Here is a 24,850-nt window from a genome sequence, read left to right on the forward strand (position 1 = left end):
CTGGGGAGGGACAGACGGTTACAGGCCTGGGGAGGGACAGACGGTTACAGGCCTGGGGAGGGACAGACGGTTACAGGGCCGGTCTAGCTCCTCCCTGGGGAGGGACAGACGGTTACAGGCCTGGGGAGGGACAGACGGTTACAGGGCTGGGGAGGGACAGACGGTTACAGGGCTGGGGAGGGACAGACGGTTACAGGCCTGGGGAGGGACAGACGGTTACAGGGCTGGGGAGGGACAGACGGTTACAGGCCTGGGGAGGGACAGACGGTTACAGGGCTGGGGAGGGACAGACGGTTACAGGGCTGGGGAGGGACAGACGGTTACAGGCCTGGGGAGGGACAGACGGTTACAGGGCTGGGGAGGGACAGACGGTTACAGGCCTGGGGGAGGGACAGACGGTTACAGGGCTGGGGAGGGACAGACGGTTACAGGGCTGGGGAGGGACAGACGGTTACAGGGCTGGGGAGGGACAGACGGTTACAGGGCTGGGGAGGGACAGACGGTTACAGGGCTGGTCTACCTCCTCCCTGGGGAGGGACAGACGGTTACAGGGCCGTTCTACCTCCTCCCTGGGGAGGGACAGACGGTTACAGGGCCGGTCTACCTCCTCCCTGGGGAGGGACAGACGGTTACAGGGCCGTTCTACCTCCTCCCTGGGGAGGGACAGACGGTTACAGGGCCGTTCTACCTCCTCCCTGGGGAGGGACAGACGGTTACAGGGCCGGTCTACCTCCCTCCCTGGGGAGGGACAGACGGTTACAGGGCTGTTCTACCTCCTCCCTGGGGAGGGACAGACGGTTACAGGGCCGTTCTACCTGCCTGGGGAGGGACAGACGGTTACAGGGCCGGTCTACCTCCCTCCCTGGGGAGGGACAGACGGTTACAGGGCCGTTCTACCTCCCTCCCTGGGGAGGGACAGACGGTTACAGGGCTGGTCTACCTCCTCCCTGGGGAGGGACAGACGGTTACAGGGCCGGTCTACCTCCTCCCTGGGGAGGGACAGACGGTTACAGGGCCGTTCTACCTCCCTCCCTGGGGAGGGACAGACGGTTACAGGGCTGGGGAGGGACAGACGGTTACAGGGCCGTTCTACCTCCCTCCCTGGGGAGGGACAGACGGTTACAGGGCTGGGGAGGGACAGACGGTTACAGGCCTGGGGAGGGACAGACGGTTACAGGCCTGGGGAGGGACAGACGGTTACAGGCCTGGGGAGGGACAGACGGTTACAGGGCTGGGGAGGGACAGACGGTTACAGGGCTGGGGAGGGACAGACGGTTACAGGCCTGGGGAGGGACAGACGGTTACAGGGCTGGGGAGGGACAGACGGTTACAGGGCTGGGGAGGGACAGACGGTTACAGGGCCGGTCTACCTCCTCCCTGGGGAGGGACAGACGGTTACAGGGCCGGTCTACCTCCTCCCTGGGGAGGGACAGACGGTTACAGGCCTGGGGAGGGACAGACGGTTACAGGGCCGGTCTAGCTCCTCCCTGGGGAGGGACAGACGGTTACAGGGCTGGGGAGGGACAGACGGTTACAGGGCCGGTCTACCTCCTCCCTGGGGAGGGACAGACGGTTACAGGCCTGGGGAGGGACAGACGGTTACAGGGCTGGGGAGGGACAGACGGTTACAGGCCTGGGGAGGGACAGACGGTTACAGGCCTGGGGAGGGACAGACGGTTACAGGCCTGGGGAGGGACAGACGGTTACAGGCCTGGGGAGGGACAGACGGTTACAGGCCTGGGGAGGGACAGACGGTTACAGGCCTGGGGAGGGACAGACGGTTACAGGCCTGGGGAGGGACAGATGGTTACAGGGCTGGGGAGGGACAGACGGTTACAGGGCTGGGGAGGGACAGACGGTTACAGGGCTGGGGAGGGACAGACGGTTACAGGGCTGGTCTACCTCCTCCCTGGGGAGGGACAGACGGTTACAGGGCCGTTCTACCTCCTCCCTGGGGAGGGACAGACGGTTACAGGGCCGGTCTACCTCCTCCCTGGGGAGGGACAGACGGTTACAGGGCCGTTCTACCTCCTCCCTGGGGAGGGACAGACGGTTACAGGGCCGTTCTACCTCCTCCCTGGGGAGGGACAGACGGTTACAGGGCCGGTCTACCTCCCTCCCTGGGGAGGGACAGACGGTTACAGGGCTGTTCTACCTCCTCCCTGGGGAGGGACAGACGGTTACAGGGCCGTTCTACCTGCCTGGGGAGGGACAGACGGTTACAGGGCCGGTCTACCTCCCTCCCTGGGGAGGGACAGACGGTTACAGGGCCGTTCTACCTCCTCCCTGGGGAGGGACAGACGGTTACAGGGCTGGTCTACCTCCTCCCTGGGGAGGGACAGACGGTTACAGGGCGGTCTACCTCCTCCCTGGGGAGGGACAGACGGTTACAGGGCCGGTCTACCTCCCTCCCTGGGGAGGGACAGACGGTTACAGGGCTGGGGAGGGACAGACGGTTACAGGGCCGTTCTACCTCCCTCCCCTGGGGAGGGACAGACGGTTACAGGGCTGGGGAGGGACAGACGGTTACAGGGCTGTTCTACCTCCTCCCTGGGGAGGGACAGACGGTTACAGGGCCGTTCTACCTCCTCCCTGGGGAGGGACAGACGGTTACAGGGCCGGTCTACCTCCTCCCTGGGGAGGGACAGACGGTTACAGGGCCGGTCTACCTCCCTCCCTGGGGAGGGACAGACGGTTACAGGGCTGGGGAGGGACAGACGGTTACAGGGCCGTTCTACCTCCCTCCCTGGGGAGGGACAGACGGTTACAGGGCTGGGGAGGGACAGACGGTTACAGGGCTGTTCTACCTCCTCCCTGGGGAGGGACAGACGGTTACAGGGCCGTTCTACCTCCTCCCTGGGGAGGGACAGACGGTTACAGGGCTGGGGAGGGACAGACGGTTACAGGGCTGTTCTACCTCCTCCCTGGGGAGGGACAGACGGTTACAGGGCTGTTCTACCTCCTCCCTGGGGAGGGACAGACGGTTACAGGGCCGTTCTACCTCCTCCCTGGGGAGGGACAGACGGTTACAGGGCCGTTCTACCTCCTCCCTGGGGAGGGACAGACGGTTACAGGGCCGTTCTACCTCTCTGTTCCTATCCTACTAAACTAATAGTGAAGTGTCGGCCATCTTCTGCACCTCCATGTGGTAGAAGGCTTCAGTCCAGCCACCTGGACTAATTAAGCCTTATTCCTGATAAAGGCTTCAGTCCAGCAACCTGGACTAATTAAGCCTTATTCCTGATAAAGGCTTCAGTCCAGCCACCTGGACTAATTAAGCCTTATTCCTGATAAAGGCTTCAGTCCAGCCACCTGGACTAATTAAGCCTTATTCCTGATAAAGGCTTCAGTCCAGCCACCTGGACTAATTAAGCCTTATTCCTGATAAAGGCTTCAGTCCAGCCACCTGGACTAATTAAGCCTTATTCCTGATAAAGGCTTCAGTCCAGCCACCTGGACTAATTAAGCCTTATTCCTGATAAAGGCTTCAGTCCAGCAACCTGGACTAATTAAGCCTTATTCCTGATAAAGGCTTCAGTCCAGCCACCTGGACTAATTAAGCCTTATTCCTGATAAAGGCTTCAGTCCAGCCACCTGGACTAATTAAGCCTTATTCCTGATAAAGGCTTCAGTCCAGCCACCTGGACTAATTAAGCCTTATTCCTGATAAAGGCTTCAGTCCAGCCACCTGGACTAATTAAGCCTTATTCCTGATAAAGGCTTCAGTCCAGCCACCTGGACTAATTAAGCCTTATTCCTGATAAAGGCTTCAGTCCAGCCACCTGGACTAATTAAGCCTTATTCCTGATAAAGGCTTCAGTCCAGCCACCTGGACTAATTAAGCCTTATTCCTGATAAAGGCTTCAGTCCAGCCACCTGGACTAATTAAGCCTTATTCCTGATAAAGGCTTCAGTCCAGCCACCTGGACTAATTAAGCCTTATTCCTGATAAAGGCTTCAGTCCAGCCACCTGGACTAATTAAGCCTTATTCCTGATAAAGGCTTCAGTCCAGCCACCTGGACTAATTAAGCCTTATTCCTGATAAAGGCTTCAGTCCAGCCACCTGGACTAATTAAGCCTTATTCCTGATAAAGGCTTCAGTCCAGCCACCTGGACTAATTAAGCCTTATTCCTGATAAAGGCTTCAGTCCAGCCACCTGGACTAATTAAGCCTTATTCCTGATAAAGGCTTCAGTCCAGCCACCTGGACTAATTAAGCCTTATTCCTGATAAAGGCTTCAGTCCAGCCACCTGGACTAATTAAGCCTTATTCCTGATAAAGGCTTCAGTCCAGCCACCTGGACTAATTAAGCCTTATTCCTGATAAAGGCTTCAGTCCAGCCACCTGGACTAATTAAGCCTTATTCCTGATAAAGGCTTCGGTCCAGCCACCTGGACTAATTAAGCCTTATTCCTGATAAAGGCTTCAGTCCAGCCACCTGGACTAATTAAGCCTTATTCCTGATAAAGGCTTCAGTCCAGCCACCTGGACTAATTAAGCCTTATTCCTGATAAAGGCTTCAGTCCAGCCACCTGGACTAATTAAGCCTTATTCCTGATAAAGGCTTCAGTCCAGCCACCTGGACTAATTAAGCCTTATTCCTGATAAAGGCTTCAGTCCAGCCACCTGGACTAATTAAGCCTTATTCCTGATAAAGGCTTCAGTCCAGCAACCTGGACTAATTAAGCCTTATTCCTGATAAAGGCTTCAGTCCAGCCACCTGGACTAATTAAGCCTTATTCCTGATAAAGGCTTCAGTCCAGCCACCTGGACTAATTAAGCTCTGAATAGCCTATTAGCTGCCCATCTTTCTCAGGTGTGATCTTGAGGCCCACTTGCAATGATGTTTCCTCAGCAGGAAGTGCAGAGCCGTAAATGGGCGGGCTGGCCCCCCTGAGAGTGGAGTGTATTCTGGTCTACCTGTATCTGCAGGTGTTGGCTGTGGTAGTTCCTCTCAAACAGAACACAGCGCTGTCCTTTGCTCTTATAGAAGGTCCTGACAGCCATCTTGTATCGGTCCAGTTCTTTAACCACCTCAGAGCTCAGTTCCACTACTGACTGGTAGTGACCGATGGGCAGTACCAACACATGCTGAGGGGTCAGACTGCCCTTAGCTAGAGCCAGGTAACACTGAGGGAAAATACATCAACACAAAATGGTTAACTGGGGGCTTCAGAGCCCCTTTTAAACACACAACAACAACAACCTCTTTCTACTATCAGTTGTAATACTCAGATTGTGTGGAAACTCACATGGGTACCAATGCTGATGACCAGGTGTTTCTCTACCTGAGGGCTGGCCAGACAGAACCAACAGGGACCGCTGGGCTGGGCTGAACCAGACACACACAGAGAGAGAGAGAGACATACATGAGAGGGTGGGAGACAGCGAGGGTGGGAGATGGTGTGTGAGGGTGTGTGAGGGTGTGTGAGGGTGTGTGAGGGTGTGTGAGGGAGTGTAAGGGTGTGTAAGGGTGTGTGAGGGAGTGTGAGGGTGTGTGAGGGTGTGTGAGGGAGTGTGAGGGTGTGTGAGGGTGTGTGAGGGTGTGTGAGGGTGTGGGAGGGTGTGGGAGGGTGTGTGAGGGTGTGGGAGGGAGTGTGAGGGAGTGTGAGGTGTGTGAGGGTGTGTGAGGGTGTGTGAGGGTGTGTGAGGGTGTGTGAGGGTGAGTCTGTGAGAGCGAGGGAGACTCACGCGGCCTGCGAGGTTGTTTAGGCCCGTCTAGATCAAAGGGCGGTCTCTGACTCTGCCTGTCTGGATCCCACGGCTGTCCTTGATTCTGCCCGTCTCCGTCTGAGGGCCTCTTCCTGCCACGGCCCCCCTGGCCACGGCCCCCCCCACGCTGCTTCTTCCCCAGGTCAAAGAAGAACTGAGATGCAGGCTCCTGAGAGAGATACAGTACACAAAACATTCACAACACTTTCCATGACAGACTGACCAGCTGAATCCAGGTGAAAGATATGATCCCTTATTGATGTCACTTGTTAAATCCACTTCAAATCAGTGTAGATGAAGGGGAGGAGACATGTTAAAGAAGGATTTTTAAAACCTGTTGGGGCTAGGGGGCAGTATTGAGAATTTTGAAAAAAATATGTGCCCATTTTTAACTGCCTCCTACACCAACTCAGAAGCTAGGATATGCATATTATTAACAGATTTGGAGAGAAAACACTCTGAATTTTCTAAAACAGTTTGAATGGTGTCTGTAAGTATAACAGAACTCATATGGCAGGCAAAAACCCTGAGACAAATTCTTACAGGAAGTGGATATCTGATGTGTTGAATTACTTTTAAGCCTATGCCATTGAAACACACAGGGACGTATTAATCATTGAGCACTTCCTACGCCATCCACTAGATGTCACCAGTCTTTACAAAGTGGTTTGAGTCTCTACTGTGAAAACTGACCGAACAAGAGACTTGGAACTTTGGTCATAAGCGGATGGCCGATACTGCTCTGGCGCACGAGTGCATGTTTGGGTACTCTCGTTCCAAAACGTTTTAAAAGAGAATCGTCCGCCTTGAATATTATTGAAGTTCTGATTGAAAAAGGCCCTAATGATTTATGCTATACAACGTTTGACATGTTTGAACGAACGTAAATATGTTTTTTTTCTCCCTCTTTGGTGAAGACAAGTTCTGCGGGCGACGTTCATGTTTTTGAGTAGCCTACTGGACGCGCTAACAACACGGAGCTTTTTGGACATAAATTATGAGCTTTTTCGAACAAAACTACATTTGTTATGGACCTGGGATTCCTGGAAGTGCCTTCTGATGAAGATGATTAAAGGTAAGGGATTATTTACATAGTATATTTGATTTTAGATGACTCCAAGATGGCGCTAACCTGAATCGCCTAGCCTATTTTTCTGAGCATAGCACCTCGTTTATTGCAAAGTGTGATTTCCCAGTAAAGTTATTTTTAAATCTGGCAATGCGGTTGCGTTCACGAGATGTTAATCTATAATTCTTTGAATGACAATATAATATTTTACCAATGTTTTCGAATAGTAATTATTTAATTTGTTGTGCTGCTTGACTGGTGGTTATTGGAGGGAAACGATTTCCTCAACATCAATGCCATAGTAAAACGCTGTTTTTGGATATAAATATGGACTTGATAGAACTAAAAATGCATGCATTGTCTAACATAATGTCCTAGGAGTGTCATCTGATGGAGATTGTCAAAGGTTAGTGCATCATTTTAGCTGGTTTTCTGCTTTTGGTGACGCCTGTCTTTGCATTGACAAAACATTACACACAGCTATTGTCAATGTACTCTCCTAACATAATCTAACTTTATGCTTTCGCCGTAAAGCCTTTTTGATAATCGGACGACGTGGTTAGATTAAGGAGATGTTTATCTTTCAAAGGGTGTAAGATAATTGTATGTTTGAGAAATTTGAATTATGACATTTGTTTTCAAATTTGGCGCTCTTGATATTTCACCTGCTGTTGATAGGGTGTACCAGGGGTGGGACGCTTGCGCTCCCACTAGCCCATAGAAGTTAAGTCTTGAGATAATTGAGACATGGATTGTGTGTGTGTGCCATTCAGAGGGTGAACGGGCAAGACAAGAGATTTAAGTGCCTTTGAACAGCATATGGTAGTAGGTGCCAGGCGCACCGGTTTGTGTCAAGAACTGCAAAGCTGCTGGGTTTCTCACACTCAACAGTTTCCCGTGTGAATTAACAATCGTCCACCACCCAAAGGACATCCAGCCAACGTGACACAACTGTGGGAAGCATTGGAGTCAACATGGACCAGCATCCCTGGAGTCAACATGGACCAGCATCCCTGTGGAACGCTTTCGACACCTTGTAGAGTCCATGACCCGATGAAATGAGGCTGTTCTGAGGGCTGAAGGGGGGGGGGAGCAACTCAATATGAGGAAGGTGTTCCTAATGTTTTGTCCACTCAGTGTATATTTATCGTCTGCATTGTCAAAGCTGTGTGTGTTTTTAAGAAGGCTATTTTCTGATGATTATTTCCTTATTGGAATTTGGCCTTTAGATCATTAGTGTCCTTAGGTCTTGTTTTAAATGTGTATTTCAGCCCCACGGTCTGGCTTGATGCGTCGGCACCGGGAGGACGAAACAGGACGACTATTTAGATTTGCCATTTCCTCTGGAGGGGGACGAGATGTTCCTCCTCTGGAGGGGGACGAGATGTTCCTCCTCTGGAGGGGGACGAGATGTTCCTCCTCTGGAGGGGAACGAGATGTTCCTCCTCTGGAGGGGAACGAGATGTTCCTCCTCTGGAGGGGGACGAGATGTTCCTCCTCTGGAGGGGAACGAGATGTTCCTCCTCTGGAGGGGAACGAGATGTTCCTCCTTGAGGTCGGCAGCGTTGGTCTTCCCATGTCCGTCCGTCCGTCCGTCTGTCAAACCTTTCAATATTTTATAGTTGTTGGCCTTCTACACTACATGACCAAAAGTATGTGGACACCTGCTCGTCCAAAATCTCATTGCAAAATCATGACCATTAATATGGAGTAGCCATGAGGTCAAAGGAATTGTCCGTAGAGCTCCGAGACAGGATTGTGTCAAGGCACAGATCTGGGGAAGGGTACCAAAACATTTCTGCAGTATTGAAGGTCCCCAAGAACACAGTGGCCTCCATCGTTCTAAAATGGAAGAAGTTTGGAACCACCAAGACTCTTCCTAGAGCTGGCCGCCCGGCCAAACTGAGCAATCGGGGGAGAAGGACCTTGGTCAGGGAGGTGACCAAGAACCCGATGGTCACTCTAACAGAGCTCCAGAGTTCCTCTGTGGAGATGGGAGAACCTTTCAGAAGGACAACCATCTCTGCAGCACTCCATCAATCAGGCCTTTATGGTAGAGTGGCCAGACGGAAGCCACTCCTCAGTAAAAGGCACATGACAGCCCGCTTGGAGTTTGCCAAAAGGAACCTAAAGACTCTCAGACCTGTGGTTTGACGAAACCAAGATTCAACTATTTGGCCTGAACACCAAGCATCACGTCTGGAGGAAACTTGGCACCATCCCTACGGTGAAGCATGGTGGAAGCATCACGTCTGGAGGAAACCTGGCACCATCCCTACGGTGAAGCATGGTGGTGGCAGCATCATGTCTGGAGGAAACCTGGCTCCATCCTTACGGTGAAGCATGGTGGAAGCATCACATCTGGAGGAAACCTGGCACCATCCCTACGGTGAAGCATGGTGGTGGCAGCATCATGTCTGGAGGAAACCTGGCTCCATCCCTACGGTGAAGCATGGTGGAAGCATCACGTCTGGAGGAAACCTGGCACCATCCCTACGGTGAAGCATGGTGGTGGCAGCATCACGTCTGGAGGAAACCTGGCACCATCCCTACGGTGAAGCATGGTGGTGGCAGCATCATGTCTGGAGGAAACCTGGCTCCATCCCTACGGTGAAACATGGTGGCAGCATCATGCTGTGGGGATAGTTTTCAGCAGCAGGGACTAAGAGACTAGTCAGGATCGAGGCAAAGATGAACGGAGCAAAGTACAGCGAGATCCTTGATGAAAACCTGCTCCAGAGCGCTCAGGACCTCAGACTGGGGCGAAGGTTGACCTTCCAACAGGATAACAACCCTAAGCACTCAGCCAAGATAACTCAGGAGTGGCTTCGGGACAAGTCTCTGAATGTCCTTGAGGGGCCCAGCCAGAGCCTGGACTTGAACATCTCTGGAGAGACCTGAAAAAAGCTGTGCAGCAACGCTCCCCATCCAACCTGACAGAGCTTGAGTGGATCTGCAGAGAAGAATGGGAGAGGCTTCCCAAATACAGGTGTACCAAGCTTGTAGCGTCATACCCAAGAAGACTCGAGGCTGTAATCTCTGCCAAAGATACTTCAACAAAGTACTGAGTAAAAGGTCTGAATACTTATGTAAATGTGATATGTTTATTTTGCGTTATAAATGAGCAAACATGGAAACCCATTTCATGAAGTTCCTGACGAACAGTTCCTGTGCCGACGTTGCTTCCAGAGGCAGTTTGGAACTCAGTGAGTTCTGCAACCGAGGACAGACGGATTTTACGTGCTACGTGTTTCAGCTCTCGGCGGACCCGTTCCCCTCGGCGTTCCCCGTTCCCCTCGGCGTTCCCCGTTCCCCTCGGCGTTCCCCTCGGCGGTCCCCGTTCCCCTCGGCCGTTCCGTTCCCCTCGGCGGTCCCGATCCCCCTCGGCGGTCCCCGTTCCCCCTCGGCGGTCCCGTTCCCCCTCGGCGGTCCCGTTGGTCCCGTTCCCCCCGTTGGTCCCGTTCCCCCCGTTGGTCCCGTTCCCCGGCGGTCCCGTTCCCCTCGGCGGTCCCGTTCCCCCGTTGGTCCCGTTCCCCCGTTGGTCCCGTTCCCCTCGGCGGTCCCGTTCCCCTCGGCGGTCCCGTTCCCCTCGGGCGGTCCCGTTCCCCTCGGCGGTCCCGTTCCCCTCGGCGGTCCCGTTCCCCATCGGCGGTCCCCGTTCCCCATCGGCGGTCCCCGTTCCCCATCGGCGGTCCCCGTTCCCCATCGGCGGTCCCCGTTCCCCATCGGCGGTCCCCGTTCCCCATCGGCGGTCCCCGTTCCCCATCGGCGGTCCCGTTCCCCTCGGCGGTCCCGTTCCCCTCGGCGGTCCCCGTTCCCCCTCGGCGGTCCCGTTCTGTGAGCTAGTGTGGACTACCACTTCACGGCTGAGCCATTACTGCTCCTAGACTTCACAATAACAGCCCTTACAGTCGACCGGGGCAGCTCTAACAGCGGAGAAAGTTGACATTCTGACTTGTTGGAAAGGTGGGATCCTGTGGCGGTGCCACGTTGAAAGTCACTGAGCTCTTCAGTAAGGCCGTTCTACCGCCGATATTAGTCTATGGAGATTGCATGGCCGTGTGCTCGATTTTATACACGTCAGCAACAAATGTGGCCGAAATAGGAGAATCCAATAATTTGAAGGGGTGTCCACATACACAAGCATCTTAGTTGTTGGCCTTTATTTAGCATGGAGCATTTCTCCAAACCCTGAGAGGTTTTCAGATCCTAACAGTGTGTGTGAGTGTACCTGGACAGTAGGGTCTGATAGACCTCCTGTAAGGGTATTCAGATCCTATCAGTGTGTGTGAGTGTACCTGGACAGTAGGGTCTGATAGACCTCCTGTAAGGGTATTCAGATCCTATCAGTGTGTGTGAGTGTACCTGGACAGTAGGGTCTGATAGACCTCCTGTAAGGGTATTCAGATCCTATCAGTGTGTGTGAGTGTACCTGGACAGTAGGGTCTGATAGACCTCCTGTAAGGGTATTCAGATCCTATCAGTGTGTGTGAGTGTACCTGGACAGTAGGGTCTGATAGACCTCCTGTAAGGGTATTCAGATCCTATCAGTGTGTGTGAGTGTACCTGGACAGTAGGGTCTGATAGACCTCCTGTAAGGGTATTCAGATCCTAACAGTGTGTGTGAGTGTACCTGGACAGTAGGGTCTGATAGACCTCCTGTAAGGGTATTCAGATCCTATCAGTGTGTGTGAGTGTACCTGGACAGTAGGGTCTGATAGACCTCCTGTAAGGGTATTCAGATCCTATCAGTGTGTGTGAGTGTACCTGGACAGTAGGGTCTGATAGACCTCCTGTAAGGGTATTCAGATCCTATCAGTGTGTGTGAGTGTACCTGGACAGTAGGGTCTGATAGACCTCCTGTAAGGGTATTCAGATCCTATCAGTGTGTGTGAGTGTACCTGGACAGTAGGGTCTGATAGACCTCCTGTAAGGGTATTCAGATCCTATCAGTGTGTGTGAGTGTACCTGGACAGTAGGGTCTGATAGACCTCCTGTAAGGGTATTCAGATCCTAACAGTGTGTGTGAGTGTACCTGGACAGTAGGGTCTGATAGACCTCCTGTAAGGGTATTCAGATCCTAACAGTGCGTGTGAGTGTACCTGGACAGTAGGGTCTGATAGACCTCCTGTAAGGGTATTCAGATCCTAACAGTGCGTGTGAGTGTACCTGGACAGTAGGGTCTGATAGACCTCCTGTAAGGGTATTCAGATCCTAACAGTGTGTGTGAGTGTACCTGGACAGTAGGGTCTGATAGACCTCCTGTAAGGGTATTCAGATCCTAACAGTGTGTGTGAGTGTACCTGGACAGTAGGGTCTGATAGACCTCCTGTAAGGGTATTCAGATCCTAACAGTGCGTGTGAGTGTACCTGGACAGTAGGGTCTGATAGACCTCCTGTAAGGGTATTCAGATCCTAACAGTGTGTGTGAGTGTACCTGGACAGTAGGGTGTGATAGACCTCCTGTAAGGGTATTCAGATCCTAACAGTGTGTGTGAGTGTACCTGGACAGTAGGGTGTGATAGACCTCCTGTAAGGGTATTCAGATCATATCAGTGTGTGTGAGTGTACCTGGACAGTAGGGTCTGATAGACCTCCTGTAAGGGTATTCAGATCCTAACAGTGTGTGTGAGTGTACCTGGACAGTAGGGTGTGATAGACCTCCTGTAAGGGTATTCAGATCCTAACAGTGTGTGTGAGTGTACCTGGACAGTAGGGTCTGATAGAGTATTCTCTCCAACCATCTTCCTGTAAGGGTTTTCAGTGACATCCTGAGGCTGTTTCACCAGTTCTGATGACTCCATGCTTTTCATCGGGATAATGTTGAAGGCATACAGGTACTAGAGAGAGAGAGAGACAGTTACAATACATCCTGGTACTAGAGAGAGAGAGAGACAGTTACAATACATCCTGGTACTAGAGAGAGAGAGAGACAGTTACAATACATCCTGGTACTAGAGAGAGAGAGAGAGAGAGAGACAGTTACAATACATCCTGGTACTAGAGAGAGAGAGAGAGAGAGAGACAGTTACAATACATCCTGGTACTAGAGAGAGACAGTTACAATACATCCTGGTACTAGAGAGAGAGAGAGACAGTTACAATACATCCTGGTACTAGAGAGAGAGAGACAGTTACAATACATCCTGGTACTAGAGAGAGAGAGAGACAGTTACAATACATCCTGGTACTAGAGAGAGAGAGACAGTTACAATACATCCTGGTACTAGAGAGAGAGAGAGACAGTTACAATACATCCTGGTACTAGAGAGAGAGAGAGAGACAGTTACAATACATCCTGGTACTAGAGAGAGAGAGAGACAGTTACAATACATCCTGGTACTAGAGAGAGAGAGAGACAGTTACAATACATCCTGGTACTAGAGAGAGAGAGACAGTTACAATACATCCTGGTACTAGAGAGAGAGAGAGAGAGAGAGAGAGAGACAGACAGTTACAATACATCCTGGTACTAGAGAGAGAGAGAGAGACAGACAGTTACAATACATCCTGGTACTAGAGAGAGAGAGAGAGACAGTTACAATACATCCTGGTACTAGAGAGAGACAGTTACAATACATCCTGGTACTAGAGAGAGAGAGAGAGAGAGACAGTTACAATACATCCTGGTACTAGAGAGAGAGAGAGAGAGAGACAGTTACAATACACCCTGGTACTAGAGAGAGAGAGAGAGACAGTTACAATACATCCTGGTACTAGAGAGAGAGAGAGAGAGAGAGAGAGACAGTTACAATACATCCTGGTACTAGAGAGAGAGAGAGAGAGTTACAATACATCCTGGTACTAGAGAGAGAGAGAGTTACAATACATCCTGGTACTAGAGAGAGAGAGAGACAGTTACAATACATCCTGGTACTAGAGAGAGAGAGAGACAGTTACAATACATCCTGGTACTAGAGAGAGAGAGAGAGACAGTTACAATACATCCTGGTACTAGAGAGAGAGAGAGAGAGAGAGACAGTTACAATACATCCTGGTACTAGAGAGAGAGAGAGACAGAGACAGTTACAATACATCCTGGTACTAGAGAGAGAGAGAGACAGTTACAATACATCCTGGTACTAGAGAGAGAGAGAGACAGTTACAATACATCCTGGTACTAGAGAGAGAGACAGTTACAATACATCCTGGTACTAGAGAGAGAGAGAGAGACAGTTACAATACATCCTGGTACTAGAGAGAGAGAGAGACAGTTACAATACATCCTGGTACTAGAGAGAGAGAGAGAGACAGTTACAATACATCCTGGTACTAGAGAGAGAGAGAGAGACAGTTACAATACATCCTGGTACTAGAGAGAGAGAGACAGACAGTTACAATACATCCTGGTACTAGAGAGAGAGAGACAGACAGTTACACTACATCCTGGTACTAGAGAGAGAGAGAGAGAGAGACAGTTACACTACATCCTGGTACTAGAGAGAGAGAGAGAGAGAGACAGTTACAATACATCCTGGTACTAGAGAGAGAGAGAGAGACAGTTACAATACATCCTGGTACTAGAGAGAGAGAGACAGTTACAATACATCCTGGTACTAGAGAGAGAGAGACAGTTACAATACATCCTGGTACTAGAGAGAGAGACAGTTACAATACATCCCGGTACTAGAGAGAGAGACAGTTACAATACATCCCGGTACTAGAGAGAGAGACAGTTACAATACATCCTGGTACTAGAGAGAGAGACAGTTACAATACACCCTGGTACTAGAGAGAGAGAGAGAGAGACAGTTACAATACATCCTGGTACTAGAGAGAGAGAGAGAGACAGTTACAATACATCCTGGTACTAGAGAGAGAGAGAGAGAGAGACAGTTACAATACATCCTGGTACTAGAGAGAGAGACAGTTACAATACATCCTGGTACTAGAGAGAGAGACAGTTACAATACATCCTGGTACTAGAGAGAGAGACAGTTACAATACATCCTGGTACTAGAGAGAGAGAGAGAGACAGTTACAATACATCCTGGTACTAGAGAGAGAGAGAGAGAGAGACAGTTACAATACATCCTGGTACTAGAGGTTCTGATGTACAATACCTTTCAAAAGTTTGGGGTCACTTAGAAATGTCCTTGTTTTTGAAAGAAAAGCAACATTTGTCTATTAAAATATCATCAAATTGATCAGAAATACAGTGGAGACGTTGTTAATGTTGTAAATGACTATTATAGCTGGAAACGGCTGATTTTTAATGGAATATCTACATAGGCCCATTATCAGCAACCATCAGTCCTGTGCTCCAATGGCACGTTGTGTTAGCTAATCCACGTTTGGATTATGTTAGCACACTAATCCACGTTTTGCAATTATGTTAGCACAGCTGAAAACTGTTGTCCTGATTAAAGAAGCAATAAAACTGGCCTTCAATAGACTAGTTGAGTATCTGGAGCGTCAGCATTTGTGGGTTCGATTACAGGCTCAAAATGGCCAGAAACAAAGAACTTTCTTCTGAAACTCGTCAAGTCTATTCTTGTTCTGAGAAATTAAGGCTATTCCACGCAAGAAATTACCAAGAAACTGAAGATCTCGTACAACGCTGTGTACTCCTCCCTTCACAGAACAGCGCAAACTGGCTCTAACCAGAATAGAAAGAGGAGTGGGAGGCCCCGGTGCACAACTGAGCAAGAGGACAAGAACATTAGAGTGTCTAGTTTGAGAAACAGACGCCTCACAAGTCCTCAACTGGCAGCTTCATTAAATAGTACCGGAAAAACACTGGACAGAGGAACTCTGGTGTTTTGCAGGTACTATTTAATGAAGCTGCCAGTGGCCAATAACATCCTCCAACACAGAGAGGGGAGTGGCCAGTAGAGAGGGGAGTGGCCAATAACATCCTCCAACACAGAGAGGGGAGTGGCCAGTAGAGAGGGGAGTGGCCAATAACATCCTCCAACACAGAGAGGGGAGTGGCCAGTAGAGAGGGGAGTGGCCAGTAGAGAGGGGAGTGGTCAGTCGAGAGGGGAGTGGTCAGTCGAGAGGGGAGTGGCCAGTAGAGAGGGGAGTGGCCAGTAGAGAGGGGAGTGGCCAGTAGAGAGGGGAGTGGTCAGTCGAGAGGGGAGTGGCCAGTAGAGAGGGGAGTGGCCAGTAGAGAGGGGAGTGGCCAGTAGAGAGGGGAGTGGCCAGTAGAGAGGGGAGTGGCCAGTAGAGAGGGGAGTGGCCAGTCGAGAGGGGAGTGGCCAGTAGAGAGGGGAGTGGCCAGTGACATCACCTTTCTCTTCTCTGGGTTGTTGACGGTTGCCAGGGCGATGAATCTGCTGACGTGCTGAGTGTTCTCCTGAAGAACAACATGATTTCTACACACACACACACACACACACACACACACACACACACACAACACACACACACACACACACACACACACACAACACACACACACACACACACACACACACACACACACACACACACACACACACACACACACACACACACACACACACACACACACGTTAACTCCCTCTACTGCAGCAAAGTGGTATTATGGTAGTGTGTGTGTGTGTGTGTGTGTGTGTGTGTGTGTGTGTGTGTGTGTGTGTGTGTGTGTGTGTGTGTACCTGTAAGGTCGTCTCTCATAGTGAACTCCCTCTACAGCAGCGAAGTGGTATTACGGTAGTGTGTGTGTGTGTGTGTGTGTGTGTGTGTGTGTGTGTGTGTGTGTGTGTGTGTGTGTGTGTGTGTGTGTACCTGTAAGGTCGTCTCTCATAGTGAACTCCCTCTACAGCAGCGAAGTGGTATTACGGTAGTGTGTGTGTGTGTGTGTGTGTGTGTGTGTGTGTGTGTGTGTGTGTGTGTGTGTGTGTGTGTGTGTGTGTGATAGGTGTGTGTGTGTGTGTACCTGTAAGGTCGTCTCTCATAGTGAACTCCCTCTACAGCAGCGAAGTGGTATTACGGTAGTGTGTGTGTGTGTGTGTGTGTGTGTGTGTGTGTGTGTGTGTGTGTGTGTACCTGTAAGGTCGTCTCTCATAGTGAACTCCCTCTACAGCAGCGAAGTGGTATTACGGTGGTGTGTGTGTGTGTGTGTGTGTGTGTGTGTGTGTGTGTGTGTGTGTGTGTGTGTGTGTGTGTGTACCTGTAAGGTCGTCTCTCATAGTGAACTCCCTCTACAGCAGCGAAGTGGTATCGGGGCTTCAGCTTGTAGGCCAGCTGGGAGATGGAGCTCGTTCCACACAACTTAGTGTTCACTTCCTGAAACAAAACATACATTTATTTTGTTTACAACTATAGCTGAAGTTTTTATTCTATTTACCTTTTTAGATTTTATTCCTTAATATTTTATATTTTGTTACATGCTTCATTAAACATTTGCACAAAAGGTTCTATAGAAAAGGATAAGTAACCAAATATGACCTTTAATTAGTTGAGTTTAATTCCAAATGGAATAAGAAATAGGTTTTTACATGTGGTCATTTTACATCAACTATTGATTCATTGAATTTACAGAAAATGTTCTATAATCGGGATATGAGAATTTGGCCATATCGCCCAGCCCTAACTCCAGACCCACAATGCCGTTCGTTGGGTCAGACAGACAAGAGGACAGTTGGGTCGGACAGACAAGAGGACAGTTGGGACAGACAAGAGGACAGTTGGGTCGGTCAGACGAGAGGACAGTTGGGTCGGTCAGACGAGAGGACAGTTGGGTGGGTCAGACAAGAGGACAGTTGGGTCGGTCAGACAAGAGGACAGTTGGGTCGGTCAGACAAGAGGACAGTTGGGTCGGTCAGACAAGAGGACAGTTGGGTCGGTCAGACAAGAGGACAGTTGGGTCGGTCAGACAAGAGGACAGTTGGGTCGGTCAGACAAGAGGACAGTTGGGTGGGTCAGACAAGAGGACAGTTGGGTCGGTCAGACAAGAGGACAGTTGGGTCGGTCAGACAAGAGGACAGTTGGGTCGGTCAGACAAGAGGACAGTTGGGTCGGTCAGACAAGAGGACAGTTGGGTCGGTCAGACAAGAGGACAGTTGGGTCGGTCAGACAAGAGGACAGTTGGGTCGGACAGACAAGAGGACAGTTGGGACAGACAGAGGACAGACAAGAGGACAGTTGGGTCGGTCAGACAAGAGGACAGTTGGGTCAGACAAGAGGACAGTTGGGTCGGTCAGACAAGAGGACAGTTGGGACAGACAGAGGACAGACAAGAGGACAGTTGGGTCGGTCAGACAAGAGGACAGTTGGGTCGGACAGACAAGAGGACAGTTGGGTCGGTCAGACAAGAGGACAGTTGGGTCGGTCAGACAAGAGGACAGTTGGGTCAGACAAGAGGACAGTTGGGTCGGTCAGACAAGAGGACAGTTGGGTCGGACAGACAAGAGGACAGTTGGGTCGGTCAGACAAGAGGACAGTTGGGTCGGACAGACAAGAGGACAGTTGGGTCGGACAGAGGACAGACAAGAGGACAGTTGGGTCGGTCAGACAAGAGGACAGTTGGGTCGGACAGACAAGAGGACAGTTGGGTCGGACAGAGGACAGACAAGAGGACAGTTGGGTCGGTCAGACAAGAGGACAGTTGGGTCGGTCAGACAAGAGGACAGTTGGGTCGGACAGACAAGAGGACAGTTGGGTCGGACAGACAAGAGGACAGTTGGGACAGACAGAGGACAGACAAGAGGACAGTTGGGTCAGACAGAGGACAGTTGGGTCGGTCAGACAAGAGGACAGTTGGGACAGACAAGAGGACAGTTGGGTCGGTCAGACAAGAGGACAGTTGGGACAGACAAGAGGACAGTTGGGTCAGACAAGAGGACAGTTGGGTCGGTCAGACAAGAGGACAGTTGGGTCGGTCAGACAAGAGGACAGTTGGGTCGGACAGACAAGAGGACAGTTGGGTCGGTCAGACAAGAGGACAGTTGGGTGGGTCAGACAAGAGGACAGTTGGGACAGACAGAGGACAGACAAGAGGACAGTTGGGTCGGTCAGACAAGAGGACAGACAAGAGGACAGTTGGGACAGACAGAGGACAGACAAGAGGACAGTTGGGACAGACAAGAGGACAGTTGGGTCGGTCAGACAAGAGGACAGTTGGGTCGGACAGACAAGAGGACAGTTGGGTCGGACAGACAAGAGGACAGTTGGGTCGGTCAGACAAGAGGACAGTTGGGTCGGTCAGACAAGAGGACAGTTGGGTCGGTCAGACAAGAGGACAGTTGGGTCGGACAGACAAGAGGACAGTTGGGTCGGTCAGACGAGAGGACAGTTGGGTCGGTCAGACAAGAGGACAGTTGGGTCGGTCAGACGAGAGGACAGTTGGGTCGGACAGACAAGAGGACAGTTGGGACAGACAGAGGACAGACAAGAGGACAGTTGGGTCAGACAGAGGACAGTTGGGTCGGTCAGACAAGAGGACAGTTGGGACAGACAAGAGGACAGTTGGGTCGGTCAGACAAGAGGACAGTTGGGACAGACAAGAGGACAGTTGGGTCGGACAGACAAGAGGACAGTTGGGTCAGACAAGAGGACAGTTGGGTCGGTCAGACAAGAGGACAGTTGGGTCGGTCAGACAAGAGGACAGTTGGGTCGGACAGACAAGAGGACAGTTGGGTCGGTCAGACAAGAGGACAGTTGGGTGGGTCAGACAAGAGGACAGTTGGGTCGGACAGACAAGAGGACAGTTGGGTCGGACAGACAAGAGGACAGTTGGGTCGGACAGACAAGAGGACAGTTGGGTCGGACAGACAAGAGGACAGTTGGGTGGGTCAGACAAGAGGACAGTTGGGACAGACAGAGGACAGACAAGAGGACAGTTGGGTCAGACAGACAAGAGGACAGTTGGGTCGGTCAGACAAGAGGACAGTTGGGACAGACAGAGGACAGACAAGAGGACAGTTGGGACAGACAAGAGGACAGTTGGGTCGGTCAGACAAGAGGACAGTTGGGTCGGTCAGACAAGAGGACAGTTGGGTCGGACAGACAAGAGGACAGTTGGGACAGACAGAGGACAGACAAGAGGACAGTTGGGACAGACAAGAGGACAGTTGGTCGGTCAGACAAGAGGACAGTTGGGTCGGACAGACAAGAGGACAGTTGGGTCGGACAGACAAGAGGACAGTTGGGTCGGTCAGACAAGAGGACAGTTGGGTCGGTCAGACAAGAGGACAGTTGGGTCGGTCAGACAAGAGGACAGTTGGGTCGGACAGACAAGAGGACAGTTGGGTCGGTCAGACGAGAGGACAGTTGGGTCGGTCAGACAAGAGGACAGTTGGGTCGGTCAGACGAGAGGACAGTTGGGTCGGACAGACAAGAGGACAGTTGGGACAGACAGAGGACAGACAAGAGGACAGTTGGGTCAGACAGAGGACAGTTGGGTCGGTCAGACAAGAGGACAGTTGGGACAGACAAGAGGACAGTTGGGTCGGTCAGACAAGAGGACAGTTGGGACAGACAAGAGGACAGTTGGGTCGGACAGACAAGAGGACAGTTGGGTCAGACAAGAGGACAGTTGGGTCGGTCAGACAAGAGGACAGTTGGGTCGGTCAGACAAGAGGACAGTTGGGTCGGACAGACAAGAGGACAGTTGGGTCGGTCAGACAAGAGGACAGTTGGGTGGGTCAGACAAGAGGACAGTTGGGTCGGACAGACAAGAGGACAGTTGGGTCGGACAGACAAGAGGACAGTTGGGTCGGACAGACAAGAGGACAGTTGGGTGGGTCGGACAAGAGGACAGTTGGGACAGACAGAGGACAGACAAGAGGACAGTTGGGTCAGACAGACAAGAGGACAGTTGGGTCGGTCAGACAAGAGGACAGTTGGGACAGACAGAGGACAGACAAGAGGACAGTTGGGACAGACAAGAGGACAGTTGGGTCGGTCAGACAAGAGGACAGTTGGGTCGGTCAGACAAGAGGACAGTTGGGTCGGACAGACAAGAGGACAGTTGGGTGGGTCAGACAAGAGGACAGTTGGGTCGGACAGACAAGAGGACAGTTGGGTCGGTCAGACAAGAGGACAGTTGGGTGGGTCAGACAAGAGGACAGTTGGGTCGGTCAGACAAGAGGACAGTTGGGTCGGTCAGACAAGAGGACAGTTGGGTGGGTCAGACAAGAGGACAGTTGGGTCGGACAGACAAGAGGACAGTTGTGACAGACAGGGGACAGACAAGAGGACAGTTGGGACAGACAAGAGGACAGTTGGGACAGACAGAGGACAGACAAGAGGACAGTTGGGTCGGTCAGACAAGAGGACAGTTGGGACAGACAAGAGGACACTTGGGTCGGTCAGACAAGAGGACAGTTGGGTCAGACAAGAGGACAGTTGGGACAGACAAGAGGACAGTTGGGTCGGTCAGACAAGAGGACAGTTGGGTCGGTCAGACAAGAGGACAGTTGGGTCGGACAGACAAGAGGACAGTTGGGTCGGACAGACAAGAGGACAGTTGGGTCGGTCAGACAAGAGGACAGTTGGGTCGGTCAGACAAGAGGACAGTTGGGTCAGACAGACAAGAGGACAGTTGGGTCAGACAGAGGACAGTTGGGTCGGACAGACAAGAGGACAGTTGGGTCGGACAGACAAGAGGACAGTTGTGACAGACAAGAGGACAGTTGGGTGGGTCAGACAAGAGGACAGTTGGGTCGGTCAGACAAGAGGACAGTTGGGTCGGTCAGACAAGAGGACAGTTGGGTGGGACAGACAAGAGGACAGTTGGGTCGGTCAGACAAGAGGACAGTTGGGTCGGACAGACAAGAGGACAGTTGGGTCAGACAGAGGACAGACAAGAGGACAGCGTGTCTTACGGGGCTGTTGGCGTACTGCCAGACTCCGCGGGGCCACTGTGACGTCAGCAGGATGTCCACTCCTCTGAACTGGTTGTTGTTGATCAGCGGCTCCACCAGCTGATGGAGGTCTTCAGGAGAGAAGCAGTGAGCTGGAGTCGGGTCCAGACGTCCTTCACGACCACTCACATACGCTATCTGCAGGCCTGACGCCCCGGAGAAAACACCTCGACGACCTGACACACACAGCGAGAGAGAGATCAAGATCAAGCCTGGGAACAGCAGTGGAAATACAGAGCGGTATTACGCAGGGGTCAGAGGTCAGGGGTCAGAGTCTATTATTACCCAGGTAGGGTTAGGGGTCAGGGGTCAGAGGTCAGGGGTCAGAGTCTATTATTACCCAGGTAGGGTTAGGGGTCAGGGGTCAGAGTCTATTATTACCCAGGTAGGGTTAGGGTTAGGGGTCAGGGGTCAGAGGTCAGGGGTCAGAGTCTATTATTACCCAGGTAGGGTTAGAGGTCAGGGGTCAGAGTCTATTATTACCCAGGTAGGGTCAGGGGTCAGAGTCTATTATTACCCAGGTAGGGTTAGGGGTCAGGGGTCAGAGTCTATTATTACCCAGGTAGGGTTAGGGTCAGGGGTCAGGGGTCAGAGCCTATTATTACCCAGGTAGGGTCAGAGGTCAGGGGTCAGAGTCTATTATTACCCAGGTAGGGTTAGGGGTCAGAGCCTATTCTTACCCAGGTAGGGTTAGGGTTCAGAGTCTATTATTACCCAGGTAGGGTTACGGTCAGGGGTCAGAGTCTATTATTACCCAGGTAGGGTTAGGGTTAGGGGTCAGAGGTCAGAGTCTATTATTACCCAGGTAGGGTTAGGGTCAGGGGTCAGGGGTCAGAGTCTATTCTTACCCAGGTAGGGTTAGGGGTCAGAGTCTATTATTACCCAGGTAGGGTTAGGGTCAGGGGTCAGAGTCTATTATTACCCAGGTAGGGTTAGGGTTAGGGGTCAGAGGTCAGAGTCTATTATTACCCAGGTAGGGTTAGGGTTAGGGGTCAGGGGTCAGAGCCTATTCTTACCCAGGTAGGTGATGTCAGTCTACTCAGGGGTCAGGGGTCAGAGTCCTATTTTATTTTATCTTTATTTAACCAGGCAAGTCAGTTAAGAACAAATTCTTATTTTCAATGACGGCCTACCGGGGAACAGTGGGTTAACTGCCTTGTTCAGGGGGCAGAACGACAGATTTGCACCTTGTCAGCTCGGGGGATTTGAACTTGCAACCTTTCGTTTACTAGTCCAACGCTCTAACCACTAGGCTACCTGCTGGTTACTAGTCCAACGCTCTAACCACTAGGCTACCTGCTGGTTACTAGTCCAACGCTCTAACCACTAGGCTACCTGCTGGTTACTAGTCCAACGCTCTAACCACTAGGCTACCTGCTGGTTACTAGTCCAACGCTCTAACCACTAGGCTACCTGCTGGTTACTAGTCCAACGCTCTAACCACTAGGCTACCTGCTGGTTACTAGTCCAACGCTCTAACCACTAGGCTACGCTGCTGGTTACTAGTCCAACGCTCTAACCACTAGGCTACCCTGCTGGTTACTAGTCCAACGCTCTAACCACTAGGCTACCTGCTGGTTACTAGTCCAACGCTCTAACCACTAGGCTACCCTGCTGGTTACTAGTCCAACGCTCTAACCACTAGGCTACGCTGCTGGTTACTAGTCCAACGCTCTAACCACTAGGCTACGCTGCTGGTTACTAGTCCAACGCTCTAACCACTAGGCTACCTGCTGGTTACTAGTCCAACGCTCTAACCACTAGGCTACCTGCTGGTTACTAGTCCAACGCTCTAACCACTAGGCTACCTGCTGGTTACTAGTCCAACGCTCTAACCACTAGGCTACCTGCTGGTTACTAGTCCAACGCTCTAACCACTAGGCTACCTGCTGGTTACTAGTCCAACGCTCTAACCACTAGGCTACGATGCTGGTTACTAGTCCAACGCTCTAACCACTAGGCTACCCTGCTGGTTACTAGTCCAACGCTCTAACCACTAGGCTACCTGCTGGTTACTAGTCCAACGCTCTAACCACTAGGCTACCCTGCTGGTTACTAGTCCAACGCTCTAACCACTAGGCTACGCTGCTGGTTACTAGTCCAACGCTCTAACCACTAGGCTACGCTGCTGGTTACTAGTCCAACGCTCTAACCACTAGGCTACCTGCTGGTTACTAGTCCAACGCTCTAACCACTAGGCTACCTGCTGGTTACTAGTCCAACGCTCTAACCACTAGGCTACGCTGCTGGTTACTAGTCCAACGCTCTAACCACTAGGCTACCCTGCCGCCCCAGGGTGATGTCAGTCTACTCAGGGGTCAGGGGTCAGAGCCTACTCTTACCCAGGTAGGTGATGTCAGTCTACTCAGGGGTCAGGGGTCAGAGCCTACTCTTATCCAGGTAGGTGATGTCAGTCTACTCAGGGGTCAGGGGTCAGAGCCTACTCTTACCCAGGTAGGTGATGTTGTCAGCCAGCTCACAGCCGTCAGCACTGGGGAAGAAGCGGGTGGTTTCCTGGCTGGCTGCTCCCAGGATGTAGGTGTGGATGGGAGCTGCAACAACCAAGTCAAGACAATGTCGCTCCAGACCCACAATGCAGTTCATAACTCCTAACTCCATACCCACAATGCAGTTCATAACTCCATACCCACAATGCAGTTCATAACTCCATACCTACAATGCAGTTCATAACTCCAGACCCACAATGCAGTTCATAACTCCATACCCACAATGCAGTTCATAACTCCTAACTCCTGACCCACAATGCAGTTCATAACTCCATACCCACAATGCCGTTCATAACTCCTAACTCCTGACCCACAATGCCGTTCCTAACTCCAGACCCACAATGCCGTTCCTAACTCCAGACCCACAATGCCGTTCCTAACTCCAGACCCACAATGCAGTTCATAGCTCCTAACTCCTGACCCACAAAGCAGTTCATAACTCCTGACCCACAATGCAGTTCATAGCTCCTAACTCCAGACCCACAATGCAGTTCATAGCTCCTAACTCCTGACCCACAATGCAGTTCATAACTCCTAACTCCTGACCCACAATGCAGTTCATAACTCCAGACCCACAATGCAGTTCATAACTCCTAACTCCAGACCCACAATGCAGTTCATAACTCCAGAGCCACAATGCAGTTCATAACTCCAGACCCACAATGCAGTTCATAACTCCAGACCCACAATGCAGTTCATAACTCCTGACCCACAATGCAGTTCATAACTCCTGACCCACAATGCAGTTCATAACTCCTGACCCACAAT

The 24,850-nt window shown here is 51.5% G+C and overlaps 1 protein-coding gene across 1 annotated transcript in view; it reads right to left on the bottom strand.

Annotated features, from left to right (window-relative positions):
* LOC106592112 (CWF19 like cell cycle control factor 1) overlaps positions 1 to 24,127 on the bottom strand; it is a gene marked incomplete at its 5' end in the record, with an annotated part of 41,556 nt that extends 17,429 nt beyond the window's left edge. Inside the window, 8 exon segments of the mRNA XM_045712576.1 lie at positions 4,923 to 5,132; positions 5,255 to 5,334; positions 5,694 to 5,883; positions 12,489 to 12,623; positions 16,016 to 16,100; positions 16,880 to 16,995; positions 21,537 to 21,751; positions 24,026 to 24,127. Of these exon segments, the coding sequence (XP_045568532.1) occupies positions 4,923 to 5,132; positions 5,255 to 5,334; positions 5,694 to 5,883; positions 12,489 to 12,623; positions 16,016 to 16,100; positions 16,880 to 16,995; positions 21,537 to 21,751; positions 24,026 to 24,127 (1,133 nt within the window).
* Between the last annotated feature and the right edge of the window lie 723 nt (positions 24,128 to 24,850).

The sequence above is a fragment of the Salmo salar genome, unplaced genomic scaffold, assembly GCF_905237065.1.
Source record: "Salmo salar unplaced genomic scaffold, Ssal_v3.1, whole genome shotgun sequence".
Taxonomy (NCBI): domain Eukaryota; kingdom Metazoa; phylum Chordata; class Actinopteri; order Salmoniformes; family Salmonidae; genus Salmo; species Salmo salar.